Below are 24,964 nucleotides of genomic sequence, written 5' to 3'. Positions count from 1 at the left end.
TATAATGCTGCATTTAGAAAAACACTAGCAAAAAAGTTCATGATATAGAAGGAAAAAAAATTGAAGCACTCCCAGGATAAGCACATCTCACAGCAGAACAAGAGACTCATAGCTGAACAGGAGACTTCACCACAGCTTGAGGAGCATGCTTCAGTGACTAAGCTGAATTTATTTTGTAACATACATTTTACTTAAGTGAGGCATGCCATGAAATGCAGCCAGCCTACCAAGAAACATGCTCATAGAACTTGCTACCATTGCTCAACTAAAACTCACTGTCTACTTTTATCATGGTGGGGTAGGAGGGAGAACACAGTAGTACAAGTGAATAGTTAAGTTTTCCATGGATTTGATTCTTTTCCTAAATTAGCCTATTTCTGAGTAGAAGGAAAAAGGAATACCCGAGAAGAGCACAAGACTCAAGTTTGCAAGAACCAAAGCGATTACACCAATTCTAAGCTTATGAGGCAATTTCTCTAAAAGTCTTCCCACCACCACAGCCCTGGTCTGCATCAGGGCCGTCAAGAGCTTCACAAGTGCACTCTTATCTTGCCTGGCTAGCTTGAAAAAACAGAGTATGAGACAAGCATACATACCACCGCAACCCAGCATGGTGGAAGCTTCAAGAGAACATCTGAACCACCTCAGCTCCGATTAATACTCATATTCCCAAAGCTCTCCAAAAAAAGCATTAAGTACTGACGTTTCAGAACTGTGACTTTAGGCCTGCTTAGATCCCTGGTTATGATAATTTTAGGATTTGGGAATTATTTGAAAACGCAAGATATCCAAATCAGTTTTGTCTTGAAACTATGGAGAGATCACACTCACTACACCTAGCTTCAATCAGCTTATGTTCTCTAACAAATCACTTTCTAAATATGAAACAGAGCAAAACTGACCCTCTAGCATCACTACCTCAGTTAAATGACTGGAGTTACATATATGAAAACACGTCTTGACACATTTTTCAGTAAAAAATAAGCATACATCATTGTGGCAAAGGCACATAAAAACCCTAGAAGTTTCTAAACGATTTCTCTGATTGGTTCTACTCTATGCAGAAGGTTAAAAGGCAGAAGAAACACATACATAGGCAGGTATTAACTTCATACAGCTGGAGAATTGCTTAATTCTAGTTTCTGAGAGACCAATCAGCCCAGAAAAATTGTGGGACTTACTCTAGCTTCAACCAAACATAAAACATTTTTTCTTAATTCTCATGTGAAGGAAAATTTCTTTCTTTATGTGACTGATGAGCAGGCTTGGAGTAATCAAGCTTCAGCTACAAGAATGATTGTCTGATTCTCTAATTCTTAAGAAAAAGGAAATAATCTTCAGAAAGGATTTAACAAAGTATTATGGGAACCACAAAAATAAGATCACAGATACCTATATCTCTCTATCTTCATTTTCTGAAGATGTGATCAAGACGTACCCTAATTCTTACCCTGAAGCAGTAGTTCTCCACTATCTTTATTAAGTTAACAGTGCAGGTCAATAAATCCTATTGCTTTAGGCTGGCCACACACCAAGAAAGGAAGACTGCTTATGCTTAAAAAACCCACACAAACTTGCATGAACAAGGACTCCCCTTCCCCTGCAATGAAAGCAGATGATCAGATATGAAAATAAGTATCTTGAGAGAAGAAAGGAGTATTTAGTTCTTACCCTTCAATACAACAGACAAATTTGAATTGTTTCTACAGATGTGTAATATTAGCCATGTCAATCAAAAGGATCAGCATCCATAACTCATTTACCTACAGATCAGACACCTGCTTAGTCTTATTCCCCTAGAAAACACACCATCATGCTTTAACATAAGCAAAAACTGCATTTCATGGGTAGCTTCTCATTTAAAAAAATCCTGCTTTCACTTCATTATGCATCCTTATGTTTCCATGGTCTCTTGTGCTTATTAGAAAGAACTGTTTCAGTATGCTACAGAGGATCCCATCTTCAAAGCAAACAGATACTTCCTTCACTGTCCAGCTGAAGCCATTATTATATTGTTACTTACACAACAGAAGACAAACCTGGATAACACTCATGGATCACCTATTGAGAGGTAAGCCTCCACATATGTGAAGATCATTAGCAGTTTTAAGAGAAATAGTGTTTGCTACCAGTCATTTTCCCCTAACATATGAGAGCTCTTACAAGCAAGCCAGCAAATTTTAGGTGGAATTCAGAGAACACACATTCTTCCTTTCCATTTTTATGTAATATGATCGATTCTGTCCTATAGCATGGACAAGGCATTAGCAGGATGCGCCCCCAGTTGTTAAAATACTTGTAGCCTAATGCTGCAAAATCTTTTCTGGGTCTTGTCAAATGTGATCACTATTAGAACTTAAGAAATGAAGGGAAAAGTAACTTAGAAAAGAGAGTGTGTGGGGTTGGGTTTTTTTAATAGCACTCCCCAGCCCCCCCAATTTCCAGCTATAGAAGGAAGAGTTATTTAGAAACCTGGTCTTTGGACTTCTAAAGGTCCTTGCATTTCTTCAGGTCCAAGTGCCTCCACTTCATCCAAACCAACTATCACAGTGCCAGAAAACACTAACAGAAAAAAACAGCACCACAGATAAGGGAAAACAGTCATTAATGAATGCTGAAAAGGGAAAGCAGGATGAAACAAAAACACCGGCCCAATTCATTCACCATTCACAGCTCAAACCTATTAGTATTACTTCCTGAAAAAAGAGTAATCTAATACTTAAGTTACAGTCCTGTGTGTACTTAAACCTACAGGTCCAGCTAACACCTATATTCTTTCATTTGTAATTCTACATAGTAGGCTCAAATCAAAGCAGCTTTTCACATGAAGACCCGTATATTTTCCAAATACATACAACTAACTTTCTATGCAGATCATCAAATATCTGGAGTTATGATTCTATTTGTTCTTCAAAAACAAACAAGAAAAAACATTAAGTCTCTTACACCTAATAGGTTTGAAGATTTATCTGATTACTAGATGCTATTCCTTGTCTAATTTATTAGCTTGATGTCTGTTTCTAGATTAAGAAAAAAACAGAAATTTGAGCAATATAGAGAATTTGGTACAATAGAGAAATGTATTCTTTCCCTAGTTTTCCTAACTAGCTTCCTTTGCAAATTCCCAGTACTATACAGCAGAGCTGATTACAATTCCAGGCTGACTGGTAATTGAAGTAACTTATTAGCCACAAGACCAGAGGAGCATCCCAGATGCCTCTCTGAAGGATAGCTGATGGTTGGCTAAAACTCAGCTTGTCCACATTGATCAGTTTTCCAGAATACTAACTTTGTCTGAAAGTATTTGGGCAGATGATAGCAGGGGAGAAAAAAATCCCAGTTTCCTCTCTTGGGCAACACACAAGATGTAGATGCTTTGAAGATTACAAGGCATTAGCAGTACAGGACTTGTTCTCGTCTTTCCAGCAGTTATCTGTACACCTTACTACCTTTTAGTAGGACTGAAGTACATTATACCAATGCTTTGGAGCTCCCAGTAATAGGTAACTTTGGTTTTAGTCTGAAAAGCTGACAATGACATTACTCCCAAGGAATGGGAGTAATCAGCATGACACCACTGACAAAGGGCAGATGTCCTTTCTTCCAATAGCAGGAGCATCAGGATCCGAAAAGCAATACCTTCAAAGTTTCTCAGAGCTTCACAGGCACTGTCTTCTGTAGTTGTGCTCAATAATTTGAAATACAGATTTATATAAAACAACAACTCACATACTGTGTATGCTAAAGAAATTCCTGTAGTGAAGCTAATACCTTTCCTATGGAAACCATAATGCTACACAAATCTTTGTCATAAGTATAGTACAGAAGACACTATTGGAACTATATTCTTTGCTTGAAGACACATGCTGACAGACAATTTATTTTTAATGGCCTATTCCTCAGGTTTTTCTCCTCTCCAGACAGTCTGAGTTTTCCCAGTGGTTATTAGAAAAAGTTTTAGGCAGCAACCCAGCAAGACCTGCTTATTTCTAGCATATGGGTAAATCCAGTGACCAGATCAGAGCTCTACTTCAAGAGATCCATAGCAGTTTAGATGCATGATTCTCAGATAATCCTAGATCTATAGATCTATCAGTATTTAAATATAATGAATAATGGTGCCTGTTAAAGATGTCCTTAATAGATTTTTTTTTTAAACTCTGTTCAGAACTGTGAGAAGGAATGTGCCCATAAGAATGAAGGTCGTGAAAGTCATTGGATAAATCCAATAATATTCTCATGCTTAAGAGATTTTCCTTATAGGTTAATAGAACCTTCATAGTAATGCTACCCTACAGAATAGCAAAAATAAGATAACAAAATAAGCAAGTTGTCCAGATCCTCACTCTTCACCACTAGAATACAAAATACAACTGCATGTAAAGCTTCCCTGCAGATACTAAGACCCAGTTTTGGAAGTCAAGACACTGACTGCAGACAACAAATTACACTGTGAAGTTTTGTTTGTTTTTTTAAGAATACTACACAACATTATGGTAGCACAAACAGGTTTATCCATGCTCATGTTCAATAGCTCATCCAAGCAGCAAAGCATGCAAAAGATGCAGCTGAGCAAGCAGAGAAGTGAGGGAGGCCAGTTTCTGCTTCTATGCTTATATTTTCAGTCATGTTATCATCAATAGACACTGGCATTGAGGGTTCTTATACTGGAGTATCAGTTTGTTGTTACTTACACATCTATGTATAACACAGGATGATGATGTTCAGTCCAGGCACGAGTTCTGCAGGACATGTTCACTGTGTAGCTCCATTCATATCAACAGAATTACTTTACAGCAAAATACTACCCACAAGTTCAGAATTGGGTCCCTCCAATTTTGCCCTTCCACTACTGTTAAATAGAACCCAATGTGATAACCAATCGATATGGTTCCCAGCTCTCCTTTCTACAGCATTGCAGGCGGGGGGGGAAACACACTCAACATTCCTCGGCTGCAATATCCACTACTCTGATCTCAGGCTTTCCAGGGCCTCTCTGGGTCATTAGATTTCCCTTCTTCAGCCTTCCATCTCACTGCTCTCACAACTCAATTTCTATGAGATACCAATGAAAGAAATTTGTCCAGGTTAAGAGCTGCACAGTAAGACTTTATAGTATTTCAAGTTTAATTAAACAGAAACTGAATCCAAGAATTACACTCAAAGTAAATCTCATGCTCAAAATATTTTCACTTGAAAAAGCTTTATTAGGAAAAGGAAAGAAAAACTAAGTGACCATTATGTATTTTTGCGTATGCATGTAGTTAAGTCTATAAGGGATAAATATTTGCAGATTATTATGTCCAGTTTCTAGAATTCAGCTGAATCAAGCTAGGGATTAGTCTTTCCTATTCCCAGTAGTTCTCAGAAGAGAACAGAAAAGATTGATTTTTTTCCTCAAGTGCATGATTTGGAAAGAAAAATAGCTCTCAAAAACAAGCCAAGACAGTTGTTCGATCACATCTCACCTGCTGCTGCATCCAAGGAACAGAAGTGGGGGAAAGAATTCACACAGGGACTGCACAAAGGGGAAAGTGTATCAATATTTAAAGGCTCTAAGCTCAGCTTGGATCTTGTAAAAATTCATTTTTAGCATTAATGGATTTCAGAGGTGGAATATATTAAATATGCTACAGAATTTCAGTGTGAGAATCTTCTATTGATAGATTTTAGGCTAAGTTGAACAGAAGTCATAATTTCTGTTACAGGTGCAACATACAAAAAAAGCATTACTATGGAGATCCAATACTGAAAAATTGGCAGTAAGTAGCTAAAGACACTTACCTTAGAATTGAAAGAACCCATGGCAATTATTAACAAAACATGTAAGAGTATTATATTTAGACATGCAAAATTCAGTTCTACATTAAGAATAGTGATAAGAGTACTTGAAAAAAACAGAATTACTTTGGTTTGAAAACAAGACTGATGTAATACAAAGCATTTTTGATGTACCAGCTTCACAAGTTTGTGCTCCTGTTTCGGAAAAAACACGTTATCTGAGCTAAAGCATCACAGTCACCTTCAATATCAGATATGTCTTCATGATGTGCCATGTAATCACCCATCATCACTTTCTTCACTTAAAGACCAGCAACTATATATCAATGAGGTTTTTTCGCTTGTCTGACATGCCACAGTTCTCCATTTCTGTCTGGTTTTAAGTGTTCTGAAAGCTTCCATTAGTTTTTATGTTTACTGAAAAACTTTAATACTGTTGTCTTTGATTATAGAATCCAGACATAAACTAAGTCTTCCACACATGAAATTATTGGAACATCTACTAAATGAGGCAGCAGCAGAGGAAAATTAGAACGTGCAACACCTTCTCCACAAAGCTTTTTTTTAAATGTACAAGTGTCTAACTAGAACTTGAATAAACTAAGAATAGTATCTATTTTACCTGCTGCTTTTGCTAAAACCTATCCACTTACCAGTGGCTTGTTAAGGACTCTGCATTACTCAACATGACTCAACCGTGGTTATGTTTTACAGGCTATTTCAAATATAAAATCTGCATTTAATACTGAAACGCTGCAAGAATACTGTCTGAAGTAAATTCTCAAATTTGCACAGGGGATGTTGTTTAACAACTATAACTTTTCAAACTCAAATCACTCCCAACAGCAGCCATAACCCCTTCCTTAGAACCTCTGCCAGAGACATGCACAGCTAAGATTAAGTTTGTCATCTCCAACTCGGACTTATCTAAAGTTATGGGACCAGAAAAAGAGATGTTCTCAGCTTTTTATAATTGCAAAATTTAGGTGATGTTATTTCAAAGAAGTAAGGCTACACAAATTAAAAGCATGAAAAATAAAGACACCAATCTTTTATGTTTTTTTCGAACTGTTATAGTATTAGCTCACATTTTTGGCTCATGAAAGGGAAACCAGAAGGAATCAGCTAAAATTACGTGTAGAAGATATATTGCTATGCACAGGTGGAACCCCTCTATTGTTTCTTCCCACTCCCCATTCTTCCACCACTACCTTATCATGTGCACCAAGCACCACATAACATTAATTCACCAAGGAAAGTATTTAGCATTGAGTTCTGCAAAGTATCTTCAGCTATCTGCAAGAGTGAATCCTCAAGTGTACTGTGATACTAACTGATCAACACAGTTGAGCCCAAAATCAAGGTGTAAATTCAATTCAACATGAGCCATCAACAACACTACAATTCCAACTTAAAAGATTAGGAGCAGCTGCTGTACTCCCTGTATTCCACAGAACTCCTCATTCAGCTACATAACTGGAGGTAGCAGGTGGTAAAAGATGATGATAGAGTTGCCTTTTTTATCTAGGGATATTAAAATATGCCTGATAAAAGTTGATTGCTTATTTCTTTTCTATGTTGGCAGAGGTCAGGTGAAAAGAGGGGAGGGAGGGGTTTCATTCTACGTCAACCCATGTTTGATCAGGGCTTCTCATTCTAGTGTGTCCTTAGACTGAGCTGCGTTGCAAGATGCATACAAAATGGCTCATATTCCTGATGGTGTCATCCTTGACCTCTCATGCTTTACGAGTATGACTAACTGTTCCTATTTGAGGAACAGATCCATCTTAATGGCCAGTATTCTGTAGAGTCAAAAAGTCTCCCATCCACACACACTCTTTAAAGACAAACACAGAGTCCTCAAGGGTCTTAAAATAGGCTCCACAACCCCATCTATCCAACCAAAGCGCTTTCTGGCATTGAGACAGTAGGAGACTCCAGTAACATTTTCATAGTTACATGCGACTAATGACGCCTCTACCATCACTGGGTCTGTCTGTCAATATACCTTTGATTGGCATTCATAGTGGAGACTGTTGATTAGATAAGTCTGCCAACACTTCAACATAATAAGAGAACAGATTGTCAATAAAAAAAAGTTTCTCCTTATCTTATTCCATATCAAGACTAATACAACCTCAAATCTTCCTAGACTGTTCAATCCATTCAGCTTCTCAGTTTGTTACCCTGTCTTTTTTAATCTGTACCCATTTTCTCATTTGTAGAAGTCTAGTTTCTCTAGAAGTTAACTCTCTGGAGTTAAGACCCAGAGATTAACTTTTAATTTTTAGGTATCACTGCAAAAATATATACTTCTGTATTCAGTTTTCCAGACTTCCAGTTTTCACTTCTCAAGTAGTTAACAGAAGACGTCAAAACAGGAGCACCACATTTACTTATGAGAAAGCTTAAAAATTATGAAAATAATTGCTTGCCCTACTATTCCTCACTTGATTCTAGCCTCCATCTCCAAAACAGCAGGGACAGCTGTTCACTCCTGTCCTCCCACTACCACCTCAGAAGACTTCAATCTGAAACTGGGCAATGGAGTCAAGATTCAGCAAGTGGAAGTGGGTGGGGTAGATCTGTCACCTTTTCCCTTTCATACCCTCCCTTTGATGGGGAAAGGAATATTTAGCCTCTAACTTATTTCATGATTTCCCCCCCCCCCCCCCCCGCAGGGGTCCTGTCTATCACTTCAAGTGAAGTTTCAGCACTCTACAGTATTTGCAAAGCTGGCATGTGGGAAAGTGAGAAGAGATGCTTTGGTCAATGACATTTTCTCCCAGTTCAGTTCCCACAATACCTTTCCTTCATACTTCTTGGCTAAAGTTTGGGAAAAGGTTGAACATATAAAATCCTCGAAGTGCATATGCTACCAAGATCAGAAAGGAATTAAAATAAGCCTTCAAGTACTTTAAAATAGGAGATTCCCTCTATACTTTCTTGGAATACACTAGTTACCATCTTTCAGCATTTTCTGTACCCTATACTCTTTAGCTCTTGTTTCTTTTTCCTGTTAGGTTTCCTCTCTAGCAGCCACTTTTGCTTCTGTAGATCTGTGCTAAGATAAGAATAAGAGGAAGGACAGGTTTCACTTTCTTGTTACAATTAGTTTGGCATTTAGTGTATATACTGAGGCAGGGGTTGTCAACTGAAGCTGTGAAGTAGGCAGCTGACGCAACGAAAGGGACTCAAAAGGTGGGGTATGGAAACCATCAGCATGCCTTCTCCCTAACCCATACACACAGCCTATCAACTGCAAGCAGATCAAGCTGAAGAGATATGGTTGCACAATGAATTCTTGCTAAAGCAGCACTTTTATCATCATATAGGATCTACTGAATCAAAACCAGCTGTCACAGGCATCCATTTTCTCATGTTTCAGAATAAGAATCAAAGACTTGCCTAAAAAGCAGAGGGATCTAATAAGACTTTATCTATGCACTTGACATTCTTGAAATTAGCTAAACCCCCTGCTTTTCTAAAGCAATGAAAACATACCAAATTTTAAAAATAAAACACAAAAGCCTTTTGGGAGTCTAAAAATCCTACAGTAATAGATGTAAGTGTATTCCTTTGTACAGCTATATGATACACATTTCAGTAAGTCTATGTCAGCTTTGTAAACAAGACAGAACCAGCTCTGACTAATTGGTGTGATTGCAGTCCTACACACAGGCCAGGGCCAAGCTGTTCTTGCTGTTGAAGATGGGAAGGGAGGAAAAAAAAAAGTTGAGATCTAGGCACATTTTTCTCACTTCTTATTGGTTAAACCCAGCCTTTCATCCCAGAAAAGGCCAGTTCATTTTTGCCTCTTACTGAAAGTCCTTGAATCCTTCTACCTACACTGCTGTTGGACATTTAAAGGAAAACCCCACGGTTGAAGCACTTGCCCTTAGGGCATATGTAGTAAGCCATTTCATTATTCATCCTGCCCTCTCATGGTCCTTTCAGCCAATTAACTGAAGTCACAATTTAAAAGCAGGTGCTGAAGCTGTTAGGTACTACTCAGCACCTTTAGTATTATATTCACTACAAATAAAGGTATCAAAAAAAAAATCTGTCCCTATATCATTGCATTCAAAACCAGAAGTAGTAAAAAAGTTAACATGGCTTGAAGACTATCTTGTCCAGCTTCCAGATGTTTCTAAATACCAAGCAACATTGGCTCTGTTTTCTTCCTCTGATCTACCAAGAGCCTCTTCTAGCCCGTCTTTAGTTTGCACCCCTTGCTTTAGCCATAGAGAATCTTTAAGTTGTCTTATTTCTGGACAGGCATCACAAAAGGCACATTGTTTGTCCCTAAATTTAGAGGAACTACTTTTAATTCAGATTGAAATAAGAATCCTATTTCCAGGGTCAAAAAACTTCAATTGTGCTTTACTCAGAGCTTCAGAATGTGTAAGAAATTTTAAAAGGAAAAAAAAGCATGACTATTTTCCTTCTTCTGGGTTGAGTTTCCAATGCTATAAAAAGAAAGAAACTGAAGTTTTCTTACTCCTGTAATCCTAACCAACTAATCTTCCTGCCTCAGGAAACAAAAACCACCAGCTGTTCATTTTCTCTTGAGGTTCTGCATCTTTCTTCAGGTTAAGAGGTCCAGTCAGCCAAGCGTGGCAGAAAGCTCATCAGAAGCAGAGTATTTTGAACCCACAAAAAAGAAACCGTTCCCTTAAAGGAGGACCATACAGAAGTAGAAAAGTGGAAGAAGATGGTCTGAGCAGATGAAAGTCTTAAGCAAGGCATTTAGACATCTGCTTGAAACAATATGCATACTCCAATCTATATATACTTAATGAGGTAACTGTTTAAAAGTTAAAAACCAGAAGTTTTCTTATCCCACTAGAATTATTTAAACAAGTCTCTGACTGTGCAGAAACACAGAAAACTTAACTTCTGCAAGAGAACTAACATGGTCTTCATTGCTAGAACTTAGCAATGAGACAGCTCCCACCAGGGTGCATTATACTTCATGGAAACTAGTAATCCAGCCTCTGGAGGCAGATCATCTCCCCTTGGATTCACTGGGATCTCCTGGGTTCTGGTGAGCTAGAACACTAGGACTTGAGATGCCACAACTGCATACAAAGAACTTGAGTCTGAGGTGAAAACACTATCAAGGCTGCTGTTAACTAAATCACATAGACACAACTGGAAAATAATGCTTACTAGGCGATTACTTTGCCACAATAATATTCCCCTCTTCCACCAGATTTCCAGATATCCAGTAACTCCTTTGATACTCAAAGATACAGGCTTTGCATCTCCCATCCAGTCAAGCAGGATGAATTGCCAACTCTAAACACTAGTATCGGATACCGCCTATTATAGATCTTTTCATCTGTCCTACAAATACCTCTAATAGCAATCAGATATTCAAGTGATATCAAATGCTGATATTGATGCTGAAACAGGAAAACTAGAAAAAAGATCTTCTGGGAAGATTCACGTAGAAGTGTATGATTTTTCTAGTTAATTTTTGCACATATCTGAGGAGCATAGCAACCACTTACAGGCAGTTTTTAATCCAATTTTTAGGTCTCAAAAGCTGTACATAGGCAAGCTCACAGTGCAGTTTGCTCAGGCATAGGTTTGCTTACAGCTGTTCCATGCAATGCTGAAGATGACTAATTTCAACATAATAAGCTCTTTCGCTTGGTTTTCTTCTTTCTTCAAACATGTTACTCCTATATCTATACCTTAAAGCCTAAACATATTCCTGATGGCATACTGCAGGTTTCACCAGTTTGCAGCAGAATCAAACCCATGGACCTAATTAGTTTCTTGCTCTGAGACTTTAGTTTGATCTGTACAGCTTGTGACTGGAGACCTCAGGAGTACATTTTGCACAACCCACCCCCATTTTAGCACAAATTGTTTGTCTTGCTACCCCTAAAGGCAAGTGAGAGAAATACAGTGAGAAAGCTCAACAACTTTCCCTTTTGCTAGCAATACCTCCTTCTGTCAAGAATTACACCAGAATTTGCTTACTTACATCTAGCGAATCCTCATTGACCAGGATGAGAGACATACTCTGTGAAATGAGTCTGCAAGAGTACCCTGCAAGAGAGGAAAAAAAGACACAAGGATTTGCTTTTTGGAAGAATATTAGGAAGAATTCTCAAGACAGAAAAAAGCCTCTTATTTTCATAATAGTGAAAGCCAGTGACTGCAGTACCAGTCAATGCCACTGAAGTAGCAGTTCCTCTGCCACACGATTGCCACTGACATGAGACAAAGTCATATCCAGGATACATATACTTGGCATTTACAGAATATACAGACAGAATAAATGGTTTAATTCAAGCTTGTATTAACAGCAAGAGACAAATGCAAACTCGCATCAGACTGATCCCGTTGTATTATCCTAAAAGCTCATGCAAATTCTCTTGGGATTGGCACAGTCACATAGCTTCATAAAACAGCAGAGAGTTCATTTATTTGAAGCACATACCTTTTATTGCTGATCTAAGTTACATAGGAAAAGGAAATAAAATAGAATTATTTTGTATTTCTACTGTGCTTTTGTATAGAAGTGAATCACAGCAAGTTTAAGAAATTGTGTCATAAAATGAGGCCTCAGGAAGTCTTTTACTTTCTTAAACGGAGACTGGAAGCTACTGCCATATAAGAGTAACATTCCAGTGATGAACCACTGCAAGACTGACAGGTTCAAGGGCAGAACAGCATAGCCAATGTAAAAAGATTAAGTGTCTCTCTCCATATCTCACAACAGCAAGAGAACAACTGAGGCATTAATTTGTTTTCTGTGGGATACTTGGTTCCTTAGGAAGGCCACACTGGCTCATCAATTTGCAATGCAAATCATTTCCTCAGGCTACAGAGTTTTTATAATTGGGCAAGTTTTGTAGGTATAATCCAAGGTTAACATGCCTGCATGAACAACTTCTGTCAAGAAAGCAAATCCCTCATCTTCCTTTGTGGAAGGCATGCTTATATCACATACCAGGCACTTTCAGGCAGCAGGTTTGATTAACTGCAGAAGTTTTGTTCCTTTTCCATTTTCACAGCTGTATGGAATATGAACATCACATGCAGCCTTGCAGATACATTATCATCTTATTTGTGTTAACAAGCTAAGGTTTACTTTCTGCTTTAGAGAACAATACAGAATGACATTGAACTCACACACACCTGTTAGGAAAAGGATGAAATATATTCTAACGAAGTGCAGCCTACAACATGAAAGCTTTGCAGATAGCCTCCGATTCTGCCTGTGAACAAGTCTTAGGTGGTAGTACAGAAATGAGTAATGAAGCTTCAACAGGTATAGACAAAACACTGACTTGGGGAAAAAACTCAGTTTGCCATTTTTAAAAGTCAGGTCCAGGCTGAAGAACCACTTCCTTATTTTTACTGAGGAGAAAAAGAGGCTGTTACAAACTTAAGTACTTCCCTCCATGTCAGGGTTATTCTTTCCCCAGGGAATGGCAACAGCTTTGTCCATTAGGCTGTTACAAATTCAGTATAACTACTTCAAAAGGATTTTCTAGTAGCATTTGATTGGAACAGCAGCTGCAATAACAGGCTGTAATTTCTAAACCACTGCTCACTATTTCATTTTACCTCTTTCAAAAGATGCCACTCGAGAAGTGGAGCTGGAAAAAAACACACCTGTGAAAAACAGAGTTGCTCTGCTGTGCATTTTGGAAGTCGTGGAGTCAGAAGACCTAATCCTGCAATTGAGGTCATTTTGTGTCTTATCACATTAAACAGGAAGGAGATCAAGATTGGAATAGGAGGATAGAAGTCAAGCCTAACAACAGGTTATAGGAGATCTACACATTATGTAGAATTTCAGGACTATGAAGTTAAAATCTAGCACTAGCATAAAACAAAGTAACCGGCAACTGTAAAATAAGTGACATTTGTAGTCATATTTTAAAGTTTTTAATGGTTTTATAATAGTTTTATAATAGTTATTACTAGCAGTACTAACATGGCAAGCAAAAAATACACTAAGATCAGGGCATATTTTTGTCTATGCTTCTGAGTAGAATAAGATCAACTGCTGGTTCAAAGCCAAGCATAAAATGTCAATCCACACCTGTAAGTTGATATCTAGCTCTTTAATTTAAAAGTCTGAAAGTCCATGAAGCAGATGAATCGGGTACTTCTGGGACTTACTTCCCTTCAAGTGTCCTGGGAGAAAGATTGCTTGAACCAGAGTTCAGGATCATAGCCCACAGGCATATTCATCCCACAGGCATACAGAATCCAGCATCTGAGCCAAGAATGGTTATGCTCTGTGTTTAGAGAGGGCACATATGCCCTGCTTAAACTTCGCATAGGGATACAGGCAAGGATGCTGACATTGCTTCCATTCTCTCAACTGAAAAATCATGGCTCACCATAACAGAAGTATTCTTACCTCTAAATCGGAGAGATATGGGTTTGATGGATGGACTGTTAGATGGATGAGGAATTGGCTGGATGGCCACATCCAAAGAGTTACAGTCAATGGCTCAACATCCAAGTGGAAACCCGTAATGAGTAGTGTCCCTCAGGGGTCAGCCTGGGACCAATACCCATTTAGTATCCTCATCCATGACAGACAGTGGGATTGAGTGCACCCTCAGCAAGTCTGCAGACAACACCAAGCTGAACAGTGCAGTTGATATGCTAGAGGGAAGGGATGCCATTCAGAGGGACCTTGATAGGCTTGAGGACTAGGCCTGTGAGAACCTCATGAAGTTCAACAAGGCCAAGTGCAAAGTCATAGAATCATAGAATAGTTTGGGTTGGAAGGAACCTCTAAAGGTCATCTAGTCCAACCCCCCTGCCATGGGCAGGGACATCTTCAATTAGATCAGGTTGCTCAGAGCCCCATCCAACCTGACCTTTAATGTCCTGCATCTGTGTTGTGGCAATCCCAAATACCAGTCAGTACAGACTGGGCGATGAGAGCAGCCCTACTGAGAAGTACCTGGGGATACTGGTGGATAAAAAAATTGGACATAAGACCCCACCTGGAGTACTACATCCAGCTCTGGGGCCCCCAGCACAAGACAGACAGACCTGTTAGAGCAGGTCCAGAGGGCCACAAAAGTGATCAGAGGGCTGGAACATCTCTCCTGTGAAAAAAGGCTGAGAGATTTGGGGTTGTTCAGCCTGAAAAGGCTCCAGGGAGACCTTTCAATATATAAAGGGGGCTTATAAGAAAGACTGAGAAAGACTTTTTACCCATGCTGTAGTGACAGGACAAGGGGCAATGGTTTTAAACTGAAAGAGGGTGGGTTTAGACTGAACATAAGGAAGAGATCGTTTATAATGAGGGTGGTGAGACACTGGAACAGGTTGCCCAGAGAAGCTGTGGATGCCCCATCACTGGAAGTGTTCAAGGTCAGGCTGGATAGGGCTTTGAGCAGACCTGATCTAGTGAAAGACATCCCTGCCCATGGCAGGAAGATTGGACTACATCTTCAAACGTCCCTTCCAACCCAAACCATTCTACGTTTTATGATTGTAAGGCAGTGCTCACAGCTATGAATGCATACTCTAGGTAAGAGCACTTATCAATCCCTACAGTTGAGCTTCCTTGTTCAAGGGAGGGATGCAGTTCAGTAAACACCACACTCCCATTCCTAGAAAACAATCTGTTACTACAGAAGTTATTCACTGGAAATACATCAGTTCTGATTTTCTGGGAGCCTGCTGAGCATCAGAATGGTAGTAAGTAGAAGTCTGCCGTGTTTGGGGTTTTTTTGCCTCACTGAAAGGCAAAGAAGATCCAGAGTCTGCAGATTGTTTTAAGAGAAGGATGAAGCTACAAGAACACTTAAGCCTTCTAGAGTTGTTTGCAGACACAGGCTCAGGACAGTTTCAGATGGTAAAAACTGAAGACCATGTCATGCTCAAAGATGTTTCTGAACCAGGAACTCCTATTTTCTATAGGTAGAGAGTTCAAATGGTTGATTAGTATTAAAGCTTATCAGGAACACACTCCTCACCTGCAGCACTATCAGCTGACACATGGCTGAGTGGAAGGCATACAATCACCCCACAGCAAGGTCAATCATTACCCTTCAGAGAAGTCAAGAATGCAATCAAGAGACAACAGACAAATTCTGAAGGCCAAAGATTCAAGAGGAAGCTGGAAGAACAAAGCACTTCAACTCCTTGGGGCAGCTGCCAAGAGCTCAAATATCTTTCAATACATATGCATAGCCATATAGCAAGCAAGAGTCCATAAGCATAATGAGAAAGTGAAAATACTTTTTACTCCCCAGATAGTATATTTACACCTGAAGCAAAGTGTACATGTGGATTGGGTTTAAATTCAATGTTCATTAGTTTTAATAGGTTACATACAAAAACTGGAAGGGTGCCACATGTTTGTACTTTCAAGCCAACTTGAACATGAAGCTAATTAAGGTCCAGAGTTTTACTACCAAATTGTACACTGAAAGTGATAATTTAGAAGTTGTAAGGGAGATGCTTATTTTTTTCAAGTTGCTGTCATATAAAAAGTAACTTTTAGAGACAAGTTGGAGGTTAGTTTCCTTCACAGCCTCCAGAATAAGCAATTGCTGTAAAGCTCATATCCTTGTGTTCAGGCTAGCTGCTGTCAGTTAATATATCAACTTATTTCAGGTATTTATGCCAAAATCTGTAGCTACTTTTTTTTTAATTTGTCAAAAGATGATGCTTCTCTCCTCTCAAGTTGACTACTGCTTTTAAAAGAAAGCAAAATCTGCAGATAGTGATTCAAACCAGATAAGTAGACAATTGACTTAAATGCTAGTTAAGCCATCCACCTTATTTCTACAACTGTATCAGTTCAGCACGTTATTTCATCTCTTGGTACCAACTTTGACAAACAAAGATACATGAACCTTGATTCAGTTTTGATACGTAAACAAAAATTGTAGTCAGTCAAGCAGACTACATTCTGAAATTCCACTAAACCAACCAAAGCAGAAAAAAATAAAAAGTTGACAAAGAATAGCAAATGCACAAAGTTTTGCTAAAGGTAACGTAAGTTCAGTTACAGAGCACCACAGTTCTGCCAGGAGGAGCCTGAAATACACCCAGACCCATCTACATGTAATCCTATGTATAAAAAGCTTCATTGGTCACATTCTTCTTATAGTTAGAGAATCCGGAAGTCAACATGGCCTTCAGAAGGCTAAAGAAATAGCTCCTTCAACAGAAGGCAACCTATGCTGTTAAGGATCCCCTTAAACTACACCTGTACATCTAAACAGACTAATTTGCACATCTGAATGAAATTGTGGATGGCACTTTACATGGGCACACTAGAGAGTGGAGATAAGCAGAGCGTTCTAGACTTAAGAAACAAGGTGAAAGCATCACTCAGTTTTGCGAGATGTCAGATCACCAGAGTGCCACTCTGCCTCTTTCCTTCTGCAGGCAGATTTACTAGTTACAGGGAGAAAAATCATCAAAAAGAATACAAGAGCATCATGGCACTATATTGCCAAGGATGCTGTATTTGGGAGATATGTGATCTTATGGGGCAGGGGGTGCTTATATCAAGATCTGTTCCCTTACTAAGTCTTTACTACTCAGTTAAGACCTGGATAGCCCTTCTCCTAGGAGGCTACTAGTGTTGTGTGAAGGGCTACGGCATGATGGCAGCATAGGCATAGCTCAAACCAGCATTTCAAGCACAGCAGCATTCTGTGACAGCACAAGGTATTGCTACCCAGGCTGCCCATCTTGCAAGCATCCACAGTGAGAAAGAGGCTGAAGGATTTGAGTACTTACTAGACCTACTCATGTGGCATATCCAATGCAAGACTAGCACAATAGCTGAAGTGCTACAGAGTACAACATCTAGTTGCTATAAGATTGAAATTATAATGTGCACCTCCAGTTCAGCCCAGCCTTACAGTAAAATCTTTGTTTGACAAATTACAAGTAGAGTTGGGTATATAGACTGATTTTATCAGATACATTTATGATCTAAAAGGAAACCTAACGTTTAAGGGCTGCTTCTAATAACGAACCTAAACTTAGTGCTAAAAACTCTCCAGTTTTATGCTGCAAAAACAGGTAGTCAGATAAACACCTATGTCTTAAGCAGGTTACCATTCTATTACATCAGTACCCAAGCACACCTGTCATGCTTAAATTTGTGCTTTTCACTCACATCATTGCAAGATTTTCTTTTGCATTACAAAGAATATACTTTGTACATCAACAAGTTTGAGACGAGGATATCCATATTGTGCCTTGATAAAACAACCCATATTAAACTGTCCATACACTCGACAGCAGCAACACGCTTCCACTAACGATCATGACATACTTGACTAACAGGTGTGCCATAAGGTGACAGCAGGAGCAGTTATTCAAGCATCCACCTACTTTCACAGACAAGGTTTGCAAGAAGTTGTAAGCTATACACTTTGTATTACCATATTTCCCATCATATCCCAAACTCCATTAAAGTCTAGAAAAGGCAGTCAGTAAGAAAAGAAAAAAGCCATTAAACAATTGATATAATGCACAGTATAACTGAAACATTACGGTCTGGTTGAGCTCTCCAGTTTCCATCAGAACAGTTACCTATATTCACTCCATACAAGAATTGCACTTAACCAAGAGCAGAAGTGTCCCTTTTGCCTTAAAAAAAAAAACCCTGAACATAGCCCGACACTCAGAGCAAAGACTTCACTCCAAAACACCCACTTCTCCAAAATGAAGGCTACCACATGCCCATCTGCTACCAAGGAACCATTCTATAAAAAGCAGGCCTGTTTTTGTTTAAACCCCACACAGCAAATCTAGTATGTAATCTGCGATATATCAAACAAATTCAGCATAACCAGAAAGATGGATACCTATATTGAGAGCTGTTTCCTGTTTGTCCCCTGTCAGAATCCATATCTTAATTTCTGCCTTCATTAGTGTGGCTATTGTTTCTGGAACACCTGCTTGCAGGCGGTCTTCAATGGCTGTAGCTCCAAGAAGCAGTAAATCCTGGAAAAAAGAATTTGAGGGATTATTTTCTTAAGATAAACCTTTGTTTGGAACACACTCAAAAAGGAATTAAAGACAGCATGTTGCGCCTTATTGCTAATACAACATTTTGACAAGCAATATACACTACAGAAAGTTTCTGGTGTGGCTATTCTACTTCCTCTGCATACAATCCTCATTTCAAGAGGTACAGAATGGAACAGAGTGTGTCTGATCAGAAAGATGGCAATGGTTCAAGAGCAATTAATTGAAGTTATACAACTCCAGAGCTAGCCTATGGATGAACATACATACTAGAGCATTCACTAATCACCATAGCAACATGATGAGTGGTCACAGTTTATATATTTCTTAAGCTCGCAAAAAAAAGTCACCTGGCATCACATCATTTAAACTAATTTCCCTCCCATAAAACGTACATACAGACTGGATACAATCACTCAAAGCAAAAATTGAAACTATTTATGGATATAATAATTACATTTATGTAATACAAGTGGTATGAACATTAATCAATCCAAGTATCTCTAGTCCACATACAGATGTCTGCCAGAAAAACATCTCATACAACAAACTTAATACTACAAGAGTTAGCCATAGTCTTAGGCAATTCTAAAGCAATTGCTTGAAGAGATTTGGCCATGTTACAGGGGAAAAAAAAAGGTCAGGCAGACAAAAATACCCAAGAAACAAACCTTGTCAAAAGGCACACTCTACTCAGCAGAATTTTAACTTTAAAAGCATTTTAATGATTCCTTAGACATGTAAAGATGTTCAATTTAAATAAATTTATACAAATTGAGTTTAGTTATACTGTATCATTTCAGGAATTGCACAGAAAAAGTAACAGCTTCTATTCTTTGTAGGGACTAAAATTATTCAAAACAAGTGAAAACAGATGAAGTGAACAGTAGTTAGGAGAGCTGGTGTTGTTCAGCCTGGAGAAGACAAGGGCTACAGGGAGACCTTATTGTGGCCTTTCTACATATGAAGGGGGCTTATAAGAAAGATGGAGAAAGACTGTTTACCAAGGCCTGCAGTGACAGGACAAGGGGCAATGGTTTTAAATTGAAAGAGGGTAGATTTAGATTGAACATAAAGGATTTTTTTTTTTTAATTACAATGAGGGTGCTGAGACACTGGAACAGGTTTCCCAGAGAAGTTGTGGATGCCCCATCACTGGAGGTGTTCAAGGTCAGGCTGGATAGAGTTTTGAGCAAACCTGATCTAGTGAAAGATGTCCCTGCCCATGGCAGGAAGATTGGACTACATCTTCAAACATCCCTTCCAACCCAAACCATTCTATGATTCTATGAAGAGGGCATTAGAGCAGCTCCGGCTTGTATGCATCTATGCATGCATAAGGAACAGAAGGGGAAGTTGTTATTCATACAGACGTGTAGGCTGGCATTAGTTACGGGTCTTGATAAAGCTTGAGTTTTGTTATGAGATATTCAGCTGGTAAAGGTAGTAGAATCAACTCCCATAAGTCATTTGCTTCAGTACCCTATAGCCTCCTGATGAAACATTAGCCCTGCTGATGCTAACAACACTCGAAGGTTACAAATGCAATCCAAGTGTACAACTGTAGATTGTCTTTTATTCCCCAAATCACTTATTAAGCAGTTAAACATGACAGCACAGGGATCAGCATGGCTGAGCTACCTGAGCAGGGGAGTGACTATTGCACCTGCTGAAGCCCTCTCAGCCAGTGTACGGGTGGAGAAGGTAACCAGTTCAAGTTTGTCTCCACACGTGCTCCTGTACTATGATCCAGTGACCTCAACACTCAGACTGACAAAGCAGCTCTCCCACTCTCATTTGAACACTTAGATGAAAAAATCAGCCTGTTAAAATACATTATATTTTATGTTACAGCCACAAGCCAGTTTAGAAAGGAGTGACTACAGACCGGAGAATTTAACCTGGGAAATACCAGCACTAAGAAAAAAAAAAAAGAATTTAAGTTTCAAGTGCAATTCCCTGCTCTCCTTGGTATGACCAGCAAGCAAACATTAACAGGAAAGGAACACAGTTGATGTTTCCTACCAGTATGGCACTAAGTCCAGAACTCCAATTCTACAACCCACTCATGGGTCCCCGTTTTTCAAGATATTAAATTGTGAAAAGAGGCAGAAGGTAGATGGCCAAAAATGATCTATGGTTTGAGAACACATTTTAAAGAGAATCAATCCATGTTCATTTTTCACCTCAGTGAAAACAGAAGAGTACAAGAGCACAGTGCAGGAAGCAGAAAGCTGAAAGGAGCTATGCAAACCTACAGAATCAAGGATTAGATAACCACACTGCTACTGACCAACCAACACAAAAGATGACTTTAGGTGTTAGTTTGAAAAGCAAGATCCAATCTTCAGCTATTAAAGAGTTAGAGTTTTTCTGTTGTGCTATGAAAGTTAGCTCCCATCCTAGTCTCAACCTCTTTCCCTCTTCTGCCCCAACTAACTTAAATAACCAACAGTGCTCTAAGTTGCATTGTTAATATTAAAAAAAGAACTTTAAGTTCAAAGAGTGTTTTAAAGAAACCACTAAATAAAATGAGAGTGAAATAACTGGAGCAAGGAGAAAAAGCATGAATAAGTGTAGGTGAGAAGTGGGACTACCAGCATTTCAGAAAGCAGTAAGACCAACAAGTATCACAGAAACACTGGCCTCTAGTGTCGACATTTTAACATTTCATTCAATGTGGTATTGGAGAGTTTCAAACTGGTTCTCTGACACCTACTTCCCCCTTCCAGAATTACGAGTTCTGCAATTTGTACGGAAAGCAGTTTTTCATCTTTTTTTCAGTCCATGCGACCACAGGCCCTGGTGAGCACTTTGTTTTGTCTACAGTGTCTACAACAACCTTCAGAAAACCTGAACTGTGACTGCTGTATGAAAAGGAACAAGTTTCTCTTCATATACTAGTAGTGAGAACTTGGTGCAACACAACAATTTTATACATTATCTTTATCAAGTTACATCAACCCTACACAAGATAGCAAGATAAAAAGAACGTGAGAAAAGAGTTTGTAAGTAGCAATGACCTTTTATACATAAGTTAGTCTCAGATCTACGAACTAAAACTTGAGAGGTCTATGGACTGAACAGGTTGCCAAACCTTTTCAGTTTCTCATGAATGAAATTAAGTTTGTTTTACTGTATAAAGCCCAAATTCCATGGGAAAAGACACATATAAGGGAATCTGTATCTGATCAAAAAAGTACGCATCTTACCTTTTCAATGATCTCATAGCATTCCTCCAGCTTCTGAGTTCTGTCTTTCAGAACTGTACTGATTTCATTGTAGACATTCAACCACTCTCTGTAAGAGTTTTCTGACAGGTCCGCATAAGCAATGCACAAAGTCCTCAGACCTACAAAACAGAAGACAGCCATTACACACAGTAGAGTTACACTGAGTATCAGCAAATCATTAATGCCCTAATGAATGCTAAATTCTAACCCTCTCACTGGAGCCAACAGGAGCTTTTAACGCACACTTAAACTCTGGATTCCAGAACATCTCCCTGTACATTTTTAAAGCATTTAGATTTTCACAAATGTAAAACAAGAGTCTGGCTCATTTAGGTTACTAATGTTGGTGCAAATCAAAGGAGAGCCTAATGGGCACAAACTTCCCCCTAGTTTTCAGTATTGCAATCTAGTCATACTGGAGCAACAAAAGGGTCATCTTTAATCTTTTTAGTTCAAGTATGAAAGCAAGCTTGGCTTTCATTATTTTTAAAAAGATCAAATTAAACAAAGAACTGGCTACACACAGTGATTGGAGATATTAGTCAAACATACTGCACAGCCCATGTTTCCTTTTAGAAAGACTGTTTTCTCCTTCAGTGTATACACATAAAACTCACATTAAAAATGGGAGTTACACATGCACAAAAGAGTAGAGAATAGGGCCCATGAAGTATGAAAAACATTTTATTAGACCACTGACAAAAATTAACATACAGAAGTAATGTTTTTTTTTTTCCTGGCATAAGTCAAGCAGAAAGGAGCGCGTGCCACAAAATACAAAAGTTTAGTTACTGAGAATGTAGGAGTCTGCAAAAAATATATTTTTTTTTTTAAAAAAGCTGAATAAATAGTGTTTTCAGATTTAAGGAGAAAACCACTGGTTCATGGTTTTACTATAATGCAAATATTTTCTGCTACTGCAGAAGAGGGAACACCACCAAGTACTTCCCTGTGAATGGAGGTGTTACATCAGTCGTAAAGACCTTAGAGACCATTTCAGATCATCTTTGATGTCTTGGTCTTCCAGGCTTCTCAGCACATTCAGGTTATCATTCTGCTTCATAAAGCCTGGGACTTTGTCATTTGACTTTCACACTGGCAAAAACACCTCTAACTCCAGTGTAATCGAGCTGTTCTGGGCAATAGAACTCATGCCGTTTCCCTTCATCATGGCCACAGAGAACCCCATCTTTCCCTTCCAAATTCCACTTCCCTACTGAAAGCACATAGAAGCAGGGCATAAACTGCCTTAGGCTTAAAGTTATCCTAGAGTTGTTAGTTTTCTGATTACACACCACTTCTTAATTTATCTTCATAACCATATTATTTGGTACTGCAAAGCTTAGACAATGCAGAACATGCTGCAAGTTGAATTCTCATGATATGCTGTTTCTCTTACCTTCTGTTGCGAAGTATTCAAGATGGCACAGTGTTTGCTCCATATACTGGGAATCTTTTGAAAGCCTCTCAAAAATTACATTATCCTATTAAAACCAAATTCATTACAACAGAGTGAGTCTACATATGAAGTTCCCATTTGTTTATTTACAAGCTAAAGTGACATAACCTGAGTAAGTGTACTAATATCAGAACCCAAGGCTATATTTACAAGTAATGTATGTGGGTTTTAGAGACTCTGGTTTGAGTAAGTAATCTGGATTGTGCTCAGTGGCAGAGATACTGCATCCACTTTAAATAACAGGGACAGAAGCACACTCTGCCCTCCTCTTCTCTTTCTATACAGAGGTCCCCATTATTGGGCAGTACAGAACACTCCTTTCTGAATTACTAAGCGGATATATTGATTTTCAGATAATATAAGCACAGTCTTATTCAGTACACATTGTAGTCCCATACAGAAGAGCTTCTTGCAATACTTTCTAGAAAAGATTCCCATTGATGTTAAAAAATAGAAAGCAGAAACACTGAACAGGTTCTACTACAAAATTCTCTCAGAAATAGCCTTCCTTCTGCAGCAACTTTCTTCATCACTGAATAAAAGGACAATTGAAAAGGCACAGATAACAGCTAAAAATCAAAATGCAGCAGCACCATCACCTACATATCTAGAATGTCTGCATTGTATTCTGCAACTACCAGAAGCTGCTACATACATGTAAAATACACAAACCCTGCTCTTGCTCAGATATGTACTCTTCCAGCTAAGTAAACAGGCCTACATTTATCACTGATTAAAGATAGGCATACAAAACAAGTAATTTATGATGGATGTGACAGGATGGGAAATGACTATCAGAATGTGGAAGAGTTCACATAGAATAGACAGTTAACTTGTAGTTTAGATAAGTGGTGGATGCAGCAGAAGATACAAGACAAGACACCAGATCACACTACTTACTACAACCCTTTTGCTCTGTTAGACATCTGAGTCCACTCATACAGAAGATGGCATGAAATTTTTTACTGTGAACTCTCCTGTTCTCCTTCCCTTCCAGTGCCATACTCCAAGAAACAGTGTGAACACAGGCGTGGTATGAGCAACAAGCAGTTGCAGATCTGTGTGATCCTACTAGGCATACAACTTTGAAATACTGCACAATGGCAGTGGGCTTAATCCACTCCCACCACACCAGCACGAAGCCAGCACATCTTTATCAAATGAGGGGAGTTAAACTGAAGCAACAGAGCAGTGCACCCAGACCTATATGTCAAGACAAATTCAAGTAAACCAGATCCTTACAGAAGTCAGAAATAGTTTTCCCTGTCGCAAAAAGCCACCTGCATGGGTTTCCATTGAAATTAGAACCACTCTCTGGCTGCGGCCAATGCTAGTTTTGCAGCCTTTGTACTTTGATAAGTTATTGCTCTTGTCAGTGATGACAGAAGCACAACATGGTGCAAGTCACGATGACAAATACCAGCAGGTGCAGAGATGCAAGAACCAGATCAAGAGCCAACCACTTGAGAACAGATTTAGACAGCAGCATTTAGTC

General features: G+C 38.9%; 1 protein-coding gene across 5 annotated transcripts in view; it reads right to left on the bottom strand.

The window, feature by feature from the left end:
• ATP8A2 (ATPase phospholipid transporting 8A2) overlaps window positions 1-24,964 on the bottom strand; it is a 339,748-nt gene that overhangs the window by 224,206 nt on the left and 90,578 nt on the right. For 4 of the 5 annotated variants that reach the window (XM_076328069.1, XM_076328066.1, XM_076328067.1 and 1 more), the window contains 4 exons: window positions 23,410-23,494; window positions 21,990-22,129; window positions 18,615-18,753; window positions 11,780-11,844 (listed from right to left, as the gene is read on the bottom strand). The exons of the other annotated variant lie outside the window; for it this stretch is intronic. In XM_076328069.1, coding sequence (XP_076184184.1) covers window positions 11,780-11,844; window positions 18,615-18,753; window positions 21,990-22,129; window positions 23,410-23,494 — 429 coding nt within the window. The remainder of the gene's footprint in view (window positions 1-11,779; window positions 11,845-18,614; window positions 18,754-21,989; window positions 22,130-23,409; window positions 23,495-24,964) is intronic. 5 annotated transcript variants of the gene reach the window in all.

This window comes from Aptenodytes patagonicus, chromosome 1, assembly GCF_965638725.1.
Source record: "Aptenodytes patagonicus chromosome 1, bAptPat1.pri.cur, whole genome shotgun sequence".
NCBI lineage: Eukaryota > Metazoa > Chordata > Aves > Sphenisciformes > Spheniscidae > Aptenodytes > Aptenodytes patagonicus.
Note: the sequence above shows the minus strand (reverse complement) of the source record. Positions and strands in the feature narration are given on the sequence as shown.